This window comes from Crocuta crocuta, unplaced genomic scaffold (genome assembly GCF_008692635.1).
Source record: "Crocuta crocuta isolate KB4526 unplaced genomic scaffold, BGI_CrCroc_1.0 scaffold110, whole genome shotgun sequence".
Lineage (NCBI taxonomy): Eukaryota > Metazoa > Chordata > Mammalia > Carnivora > Hyaenidae > Crocuta > Crocuta crocuta.
Window position 1 is genome coordinate 1,550,782 of NW_027527386.1, and position 10,199 is coordinate 1,560,980.

The 10,199-nt window shown below is 60.6% G+C and overlaps 1 protein-coding gene across 1 annotated transcript in view; it reads right to left on the reverse strand.

Moving 5' to 3' along the window:
• Nucleotides 1-10,199, reverse strand: part of KDM4B (lysine demethylase 4B) — an 86,614-nt gene that overhangs the window by 67,422 nt on the left and 8,993 nt on the right. Inside the window, 4 exon segments of the mRNA XM_077779841.1 lie at nucleotides 423-616; nucleotides 3,308-3,422; nucleotides 3,727-3,902; nucleotides 8,267-8,432. Coding sequence (XP_077635967.1) covers nucleotides 423-616; nucleotides 3,308-3,422; nucleotides 3,727-3,902; nucleotides 8,267-8,407 — 626 coding nt within the window. The 5' untranslated portion in view covers nucleotides 8,408-8,432.

A 10,199-nucleotide genomic window follows, 5' to 3' on the forward strand; every position in this document is an offset into this window, starting at 1 on the left:
TGGGGGTGGGGGTGCCCGCGCCCCCCCAGCCCTGCAAGCCACTGGGGGGAACCACACCCCTGACAGCAGGGGGCCTGGAGCCGCAGGGCGGGGGCGGGGGGGGGCTCAGTGCTCACAGCCACCCTGCCAGGTCCATGGCCCCAGAAGAGCCTCACACAGCAGACACATCATGGATGCCGCCCCCACAGGTGGGGGGGACGGGGAGGGGCAGGAAGCTCGTTTCTGGGGACGCGCATCCCCTTGTCACCAACCGAGACTGCCCCTCAAGCCAACTGGGCCAGATACCCTTCAGTCTCTGCCTGCCCAGCCACAGGCCCAGCCATGTCCCCGGGGGGCCGCCCCAAAGGCACCCACACAGCCGTGTGCCCCTGGGAGAGCCGATGCGCGGCCCCTCCCTGTGGCCCCTCCCCGCGGCCGCTCACCAGGACTTGGGCTCCCCGAAGTGCAGGTAGTTGATGCTGTACAGGTCCATGTCCTCCGTGTGCCAGGCGAAGGTGGTCTTCCACATGCCGAAGTACAGGTAGGGGGTGTTGACACCCTCGATGATGGTGCCGCACTCGCGCTCCACCATGTCCAGGATGGTCCGCAGGCTCCCGATGTTCCACTGGGCCACGTCCTGCAGGGCGGCCAGCACACGGGTGAGCATGCACTCGGCGCCCCCCCTCCCCTGGGCCGTGGCCGCCCCCAGCCACCAGCGGGAGCCCAGGGAGGCTACAGCGCAGCCCCCTAGACGGCCCAAGAGCCAGCAGTCAACCCTAAACTTGCCCAGCTTGGAGCCTCCCCCACACCAGTGTCTGAAGGCCACTGGGGGCCCCGGTGGTCAGGCAGGACTTTCTCCAGAGTCCACACCGAGCTGGGTGTTAATCACGGGAGGCGAAAGCCATGCTGGGAACAGATGTTTTTCCACAGCAGACACCCAAATTGTGAACAGACACAGGAGAAAATGCTCAATGTCACTCATCATCAGGGAAACACAAATCAAAACCATAGTGCAAGACCACCTCACACCTGTCGGAATGGCTAAAATTAACAACACAGGCAACAGTAGGTGTTGGCAAGGATGCGGAGAAAAGGGGAATGTTTTTGCACTATTGGTTGGGCTGCAAACTGGTGCAGCCACTCTGGAAAACAGTGTGGAGGTTCCTCAAAAAATGAACACTAGAACTCCCCTAGTACCCAGCAATAGCACTGCTAGGAATTTACCCAAGGGATACAGGTGCACTGGTTTGAAGGGGCACATGCACCCCAAAGTTTACAGCAGCGCTATCAACAAGAGCCAAGGTAGGGAAAGAGGCCGTGTCCATCGACGGATGAATGGGTAAAGAAGATGGGTATATATACAAAGGAGTACTACTTGGCAATAAAAAAGATTGAAATCTTGTCATTTGTGACTATGTGAAATTAGCCAGTCAGAAAAAAACATATCCCATGACTTCACGCATGTGGACTTTAAGATACAAAACAGATGAACGTAAGGGAAGAGAAGCAAAAATAATAAAAAAACAGGGAGGAAAACAAAACATAAGAGACTCTTAAATACAGAGAACTGAGGGTTGCTGGAGGGGCTGTGGGGGAGGCTAGATGGGTGAGGGGTACTGGGGACACCTGTCGGGAGCACTGGGTGCTACACGTAGGGGGATGAATCACCGGGCCTACTCCTGAAACCTACGGCACTAGATGCTAACTAACTTGGATATAAATGTAAAAACTAATCATTTTTTTTTTTTTTAAATGTTTTATTTATTTTTAGGAGAGAGAGAGAGAGAGACAGCGTGAGCAGGGGAGGGTCAGAGAGAGAGGGAGTCACAGGCTGAAACAGGCTCCAGGCTCCGAGCTGGCAGTCAGCACAGAGCCCGACGCGGGGCCCGAACCCACGAACCGCGAGATCATGACCCAAGCGAAAGTCGGACGCTCAACCGACCAAGCCACCCAGGCGCCCCACTAATCATTTTTTCTAACGCGCGTGTGCCCACAGGGCCTCTGGGACCCTGCACTGCTGCCCTCCCACCCCCACGGGTGCACCCAGCTTTGCCCTCAGGCCTGGCCACGTGGCCTCACGAGCTTGCCATTGCCTTGGGGTCAAGGCCAAGCGGATGAGCTCAGTAACCCAGGGAGAGGCCCAATCTCCTCATCCAGGACGCGCTGGCCACAGGACCAGCCACTGGATGTGGGACACCGAGGTCCAAGAAGGGGGGACCATGGCCAGGAGCAAGCTCGGTCCCTGACCTCCCGGGACGAGGGCAGCTCCCTTGGGTTCCTGGGGGTGAGCTCACTTGGAGCCTATGCAGCCCTGGCGCCCAGCTTGGAGGGGCAGGCCCCCCCGGGCTGGAAGGCCAGCGGGCCACAGGTCAGACAGGCTCCCCAAGGTGGGCACACTGCCGGGACCCATGCGACACTCACATCTTCCCAACGCCTTTGGGGACTCTAGGTCACCCCCTGTCCTAACGGGTTCGGGAAGGTCCTGACCCTTCTCAGGAGGGGGCTTTCTTCCCACCCGCGCCAGCTGGGACCCAAGCCCAGGACTCAGGAGGCGCCGCCAGCCCCCAGCTGCCCTCACAGGGAGCACCACTGAGCAGATGAAGCATGTTCCAGCAAGAAGGGACCTTTGGAGAGGCGATCTGGGGCGGGGCAGACACGGCAGGCAGAGCCCCGTGGCAGGGCAGGTCCCAGGGACAGGTGGGCTCCAGAGCCTGGGCATCAGCCCAGTGGAGCCATCCCAGGGCTCCTGGAGGTCCCGTGAATACTAATAAACTGTCCCCTGGAAAAGGGTGGGTCCTGTGCAAACCCGTTGCGCTAAGCAGCTCCTCTGGGGGCCTCTGTACCACGGCTCCCCCAGGGTCTGGTCTACAGCCCTGGACAGGCCATGGCCAGGAGAGCCTCCCCTCCCTTTGTCCCAGGTGCCCCCAGGGCCCTCCCCACCCACGCAGGGGCTGGAACATCTCCAGGTTTCCCGGATGATGGAGTACTAGGAAGTCAAGAGGAAAAGCACTAGAAGAACTGGGTAAGGTTAGGAGGCGCCTGGTGGAAGGGAGATGTTCAGTGTCCTTTCTGGACGGCCCCGGAGTGACAGGGCCGCTTAGACCCCACTGCAAGGACAGGGCGTCCCATCGGGCAGGAGGGGCTGGTTCTGGAGGAAGGTTCTGCACACAGGGAGCACCCAGATCCCTTCCCCCCTCCCAAGCCTGCCGCCGCGTCTTCGCACCCACGATTCAAGATAAAGTCCCCTGCCCGCGCCTTTCCCTCCCCTGTTCGCCAGGAAACGGGGTGCCCCACCCCCCCAGAGCCTCTGGGGGGAGCCGGCACTCACGTCATCGTACAGGGAGCCACTGATGTCAGCCCCGTAGATGGGAGACACGAAGGTGAGGTTCTTCCAGTACTTGCGCTCTAGGTCGTCAAAGTCCTGGTGCCGCGGGGTGCAGTACCTGCGGGACGAGCAGCACCCTCAAGGTGGCCGTGGGGCGTGAGAACACAGGGCAGGGGTGGGGGGTGGGGGAGAGGAGGCTGAGTGCATGGGGGAGGGGCTGTCCCGCCCCATCAGCCACCTGCCGGTGGCAGTGGCTCTGAGGGTCCTCTCCTTCCTCCCCTCTGCAATTACAAGAGGCCTGTGCTGTGGGGGGGCTGAGGCAGGAGAAGGCAGCACGCCCTGCCCTTGAGGGACAGGGTGCTTGGGAGCGGAGAGTGCAGGCGGCGAGGACCCCACCCGCCCGTCTGGGTCCCAGTGCGTACTTCTCGCTGTTGGCCAGGCGGCGGTACTCCCCGACCGTCATGGCCTTCTTCTGGATGTTGTACTGCGTGAAGAGGCCCGACTGGCCCGTCACCACCTGCTGGATGGGGGCCGGGATGACCACGTCGTCGATGTCGTCGTACGTCTGCCTCGGCTTCCACTCCTTCGGGGGGATGATCTGCGAGACAAAGAGGAGAAGTCAGCAGCGCCTCCGGACTTGGCCCCAGGACACAGGGCCCTCCCCTAGGGGACCAGCAGCAGCCCCCTGGGGGCATGTCCAGGCCACACACAGCAGGGGCACCTGGAACCTTCTGTGTACTCTAACCCTAACCCCCCCCCACCCCCACAGCTGCTCTGGCCTCCTGCCCCCGCAGCTCAGGACCCCAGGGCCAGGACACTGGAAGAGATAAGGAGCCTGGAGAAAGGCGACAAGTCCCACGTGCAAAGACGCGGAAGAGCTGGTGAGGCGCCAATGGCAAGAGGGTGATAATGCCACAAATCCCGAATCTGGGGGAACAAGACCTTGGAGGGTGGCCTCTGAGGAAAAGCGCGGACTGCAGCTCTGGGCCAAGGCCTCCTTGTCCCTCTCCGGACCCCTCCTGGGTCCCTTCCTGGGTCCCCTCCTGCATCCCCTCCTGGGTGCCAGGTGCACTTCCATGAAGGTCCCTGGGGATAGCACAGGCAGGTCTCGCCTCATTCTGGGCAGGTGTTTGCAAACAACAAATCTTCCGGGACGCCCAGTGGGCCACCCAACAGCTTTGGGGAAAGGAACTAAACCAACCTGTGTTCAGGGCACCAGCCAAGAGCTCTGGGGAGGCCAGAACCTCACCCAGCTGAGGGCCAGAGAGGGAGGAACAGCACACCGATGCCCAGGCTTGCAGACAGCTTCTGGAAGGCACTGCGGCTCATGCACCATCCCCGCAGCCTCCCCCATGCACATCGGTGCTAGAAAATGCTTTGCTTGGCAACGGACACACTTATTCCCTGGTCACCTTTTTTTTTTTTTAATATTTTTATTTATTTCTAGGAGAGAGAGAGACAGCGTGAGCAGGGGAGGGTCAGAGAGAGAGGGAGTCACAGACTCTGAAACAGGCTCCAGGCTCCGAGCTGACAGTCAGCACAGCGCCCGACGCGGGGCTCGAACCCACGAACCGTGAGATCATGACCTAAGCGAAAGTTGGACGCTTAACCGACTAAGCCACCCAGGCGCCCCAACCCTGGTCACCTATTAACAGCAGAACGGTGCACCTCCCCTGTGAGCACTCCTGGATTTACTGACGGACCACAAGTAAGTAACAGCAGTTGTTAAAGGAAGTCAGTGGGTCCCACCCGGAGCGACCCTGCCCCCACATGGCACCAGGCGATGTCTGGGGACACCTGTGGCTGTCATGATCTCCTGGTGAGGATGCGGGGTACTGCTCAGGCCCCCGCGGTGCCCAGGACGCCCCCAGAGGAATGACCCACCTCAAGGTCAGCCGTGCCAAGGCTGGACACCCTGATTTTCCTTGAGTGGGGACACGGCTGCTCAATCGAGGCTTTTTCCGGGGACGTCCCGTCCCCCTACTGTGTGGCCAGGGCTGCACTAAGTGCCCGGGGTGCCCGGGCTCAGCCTGCCTGTCAATGGTTTTCTTAGATTTCAAGTGAGAAACCAACAGTCAGGCGGTAACTAATAACTAACACGCGGGAGGCTGGAGACGCCACAAATGCAGACAAAGAGCCTGTGGTCCGGAGGAGCAGGTCCGGGGACGAGGCCGTGAGCCCGAGTGGCTCGTGAACCATGTGGGTCACGTCCCCTCTTGACAAGGAGGCCTGGACTTTCTCCTGCGGGAACAGGGCTCTGCATCTGGTCCAGACTGTGTTCCAGGGGGACCCGGAAGTCCACCCACTCAGGTCCGTAAATCACTCCCAAATTCTGACTGCCGGGGAAGACCTGGGAAGCCCAGAGAGGGATGCTCTGGTCACACGTACGAGCCTCACGGGCCTGGACACACAGGAAGCGGGTTCTGGGAAAGGCACCTGACGGAGCGGGCCCTCCGGCCTGAGGCTGGACACCCTCAAATCTCTGTGAGACCAGGGTGAGGGGACAGTGGCACCTGCAGAGCACCCTCCGGCGGCAGGACACCAGGTTCTTCTCCAAAGAGGCCAGCAGCCAACCGGGCCACCGCTTAAGCGTCCAACTCCCGACTTCAGCTCAGGTCATGATCTCACGGTTCGTGGGATCAAGCCCCGCATCGGGCTCTGTGCTGGCAACGTGGAGCCTTCTTGGGATCCTCTCTTTCTCTCTCTCTCTGCCCCTCCACCCCTAGCACTGTCTCTATCTCAAAAATAAAATAAATAAACATTAAAACACTTCCCTGTTTCCACCCATCCTCATGGAGTGGCAGGGAGGCGCCCAAAAGACTCAAAGCCCCAGCACGCGGTCGCTGGCAGGCAGGGGACGGGGCGAGTGTGCACGTGCGGTGGGTGCAACTGTGCCATGGCCAAGGTCTCTCGGCACGTGCCCAGGTCTGCCCCACACCGCCCTCACCTCCCTGTGCGTGTAGGTGACCAGTCAGAGAGAGCAGCAAACAAAATCTCACTTAAGAAGCTGAAAAGGGGGCGCCTGGGTGGCTTAGTCGGCTAAGCGTCCGACTTTCGCTTAGGTCATGATCTCGTGGTTCGTGGGTTCGAGCCCCATGTTGGGCTCTGTGCTGACTGCCAGCTCAGAGCCTGGAGCCTGTTTCAGATTCTGTATCTCCCTCTCTCTCTGACCCTCCCCTGCTCACGCTGTCTCTCTCCTAGAAATAAATAAAACATTAAAAAAAAAAAAAAGCTGAAAAGGAGCAGAGAAACAGAAGGCAGAGGGAAAACAGGCCTAGAACCACCTGCCCCACAACACATCTGGTCCGAATGGGTTCCTTCCATCACACTGGTAGGAGCTTAAAGCAGGGGTGCCGAGGCGCGGAGGGGAGGCACTAGTAGGAGAGCTTAAAGCAGGGCTGCCGGGGTGCAGAGGGAAGACACAGAGGCTGCAAAGTCTAGAGCAAAGGAAGGCAGAGGTGTGGAAACAGTCCATCCACATCGTGGACAAGGAGCCCGTGGACACCACAGCAAGCTCGGGAAGAAAGCTCGGGAAACGGTCAGGCCCAGGGCCGGTCGGGAAAGTAGAGCCCAAGTCACTGAGCCAGAAGGAACAAGCAGGGACAACAGCCTCCGGGGCCTCACGGCAACTCGCCACACCTCCCAGCATGAGGGTCACCTTGAACCAGAAACAGAAGGGCCGGCGTCCCAGGGAAGCACACGCAGGCCGAGGACGGGGGACAAGACGAGGGAGGCCCACGCCCACCACCCGGGGCCCCCAGGGCAGGGCAGGCAGGAAACTGTCCCGAGGGTGGGCAGCTGGGCAGAAAGCCCCCCCAACCTGTAAGCGCCCAGAGCCCAGCGTTTCCAGCTGAAGGAAGTTAAAAGGAGAAGTGGAAGTAACAGAGGACGGTGAGGATTCGGGTCCCCGACGTGGATGAAACGCGGTGCCCATGCTGCCTCGTGCACCATGAACAAAGTCAAGCGGGCGGCGGGAAGGAGACGCAGCGGGCACAATGCTCTCCGCGTGTCCTTAGGCTGGGACCAAAGGCGTGGCCCTCACCACAGAGGGACTGACACTCGGACCAAAGCCACCCAACACCAGGTGGGGGCAGGAAGGGGAGGCAGCCCTCTCCTCGCTGCGGCCAGCAAACCACGCCCTGGGCCTAATTCTGCCCTTGGCACAGCCCAGAGTCGAGAAGGTTGGGGGTTTTTTGTCGTTATTGCGATTTTTCACTTTTAAATGGAAAAAATAGCAAAAGAAAAATATTTCGGGACAGGTGAAAATCCCACGGCCTTCACACCTGGGTGTCCCCAAGTAAAGTTTTATTGGCACAGGGCCACGCCCACTGGCGTATAGGTTGCCAAGGCGACAGCGGGGTGGTGGGACGCCCCGCCCACAAAGCTGAAAACACTTCCTATCTGGCTCTTTGCAGTGAAGGTGGACGGACCTCTTGGTTTCAAGGACCGAGAGGCAGGCATGTCAGCTGAGAGGCGGTCACGCAGGCAGCAGCCAGAACTCAAGACCAGTTGCGAATCTTCCAAATTAGCGGCTGAGCCGTGCCTGGTGCACAGCCTCCTCCAGACACAACCAAACCGCGGTCTTTATAGTAAGAAGCAACACGGACATCCTCGCGTGTCGCTCTCACACATGCGCGCACACAGCCTGTCGTGGAAAGAGACACGGTGCCCCGGCGCGTGTCTCCCCACAAGCCTTCCCGGCTCTCGCTGCCCGCCCGTGGCCGTGTGCCGCAGCCCCTGGGGCTGGTCCCCACCATCCGGTCCCACGGGGACAAGGGCTGCGGAACTCCGTCCTGACTCCGGGCCACAGGAAGGGCTCCAGAAGGTCTGTTGAAAATGGGGTCGGCTACACACGAGCGGGTGCCGGCCGCCCCGGACACGGTCACGCCGGGCCCTGGGCCCCAGGGCACCCACGGGGCCGAAGCTGGTGAGAAGCTGCGCCGGGCGCAGGGCGTCACCCACCTTGGCCAGGCCCGCCCGGTGGGCTCCCTGGGACTCGATGTAGGCCACATATTTATTGAAGTCCTTGAATTCTTCCATGGTGGGGCGGAACGTCATGATCTTACAGCTCGGGTTCTGGGCCCCGTGGTCCTCAGACCCCATGGCTGCAGCTGAAAGACGGTCAGACCTGCGAGGAAAGGACAAGAGAGCGTGAGTGAGTCGTTCCGAACGTGCTAAAAATACCACGGCCCCGGGAAGACAAAGGCAGGGCCCGCGCAGCTAAGCCACGGCCCAGAGGAGCCTGGGAACGAACTCATCCCTCCGCACTGGCACCAAAAATCAAAATGACTTCAACTAATTAAAAACAGAGGCGCCCTAGTTCTCAAAGCCAACGCAATACCGGCAGCCAGAGCACGAATTTCAAACCAAGGGCCCCAAGAAAGCAAAGCTTCCCTAATCAGGGACTTTTTAATCACCGGCATCAGCTTCGTATCGACGCAGCTACTTCAGAGCTGATACCCCCATGGCCGGCGGCCCTTGAAGGTGGGTGAGACTGTGTGCGGGGGTGTCTTTCATGGTGTGAACTGTGTGGGCGTGTCTTTCATGGTGTGAACCTGGGAGCAAGCAGGAGAATCTCTACCAGGGGCGGGCCCCACTGTGAGTAGTGCACGGAACAGTCCAGCACTGGCCTGGTGGCTATCAGTGGGGCCACGAATGAACCAAGGTCATCCTAGGTGGGAATCCTGGCCAGAATGGCCGCTGCCCCAGGTGAGAGAAGCTCCAAGTTACCCTCGGTTGCAAAACCCAGCCTGGAAGTTTCTGGAAGGAGGGGAGTTTGCTACAGGCATCTGAAAGGAGGGTGGGAACTGGGCTCCTCCCAGTGAGGAAGCCACAGGCTGGCGTGGGCCCCTCTTGTTCCAGGAGTTAAGGGGACCCAGCGAGGCAGTCAGTGGCCCATCACAAGCAGGGGGGGGTCGGTGACAGACTCTGGGGAAGGGTCCCTCTTGTCAGATAAAATTCTCCAAAGTTGAGGGAGAAAGACCAGCCTCCCTCCAAGCTTTGAAAAAGGTCAGAACCCAAGTGCATATGGACCTGAGAACCTGGAAGACAAGTAGCCAGACCCAGCCTCCCCTGAACCCCCAGGGAAGGGGGGGGCGATGACAAAGAAGGGCAAGAAGCCCACCAGTCCTGGAAGGGGGCTCCGTGTCACCCTGACGCGAGGTGGCCTCCCCAAAGGCACTCCCCTTGGCGGGCACTAGAGGGCAGCACGAGCCCAGGAATCTCTGCTGCAGCCGGCAGAACCGGCTGGGCAGGTTCACCCCTTCTGGGCCCCTGAGGGTCCTGTCACGTGGGAGTGGGTCACGGGGCTGGGACCCCAACAGGACCCTCTGCCCCGTGTGCACAGCAAGGTCCAAAGCTCTTCCCTGAGGGGCGGCCACAGACGCCCGTGACAATATGTGACAGCAGCTCTGGGTGGGGTCACAGGGAACCAGCATGAAAAACACAGCTGTATAAAGGGAGAGGGTTGTCACCAACCTCCCTCCAGAGCAGCTGTAGGGCTCCGGCCACAGGGGGCTGCCCGCCCAGGAGACCGCCTCCCCGGAGCCCTGACTCGACCCCAGGACTGCGCACACGCCACCCCACCCCTGCACCCGCAGCCAAGGCCTGGGACTCGAGCCCCCCCCAACCCCCTGCCCTCGCCCCGCCAGCCCAGAGGCCACCATGCGGGGCGCGCTTAGGGCCCCTGCCGCGGAATGGAATAGTAGGACAGGGTCTGTCCGTCCTGCGGGAGCTCATGGTCCTGGAGGAAGACCCTGACTGCACCCTCTTGTGGGGAAGGATCCATCGGAGGGACGGAGCTGTGCGAGGACCTCAGGCAAGACGAGACGCCAGCTCTGATGCCGCGAGGACATTCATCTGCCTCGGCCCACAGGCCGCCCCGACCTGACTCCCC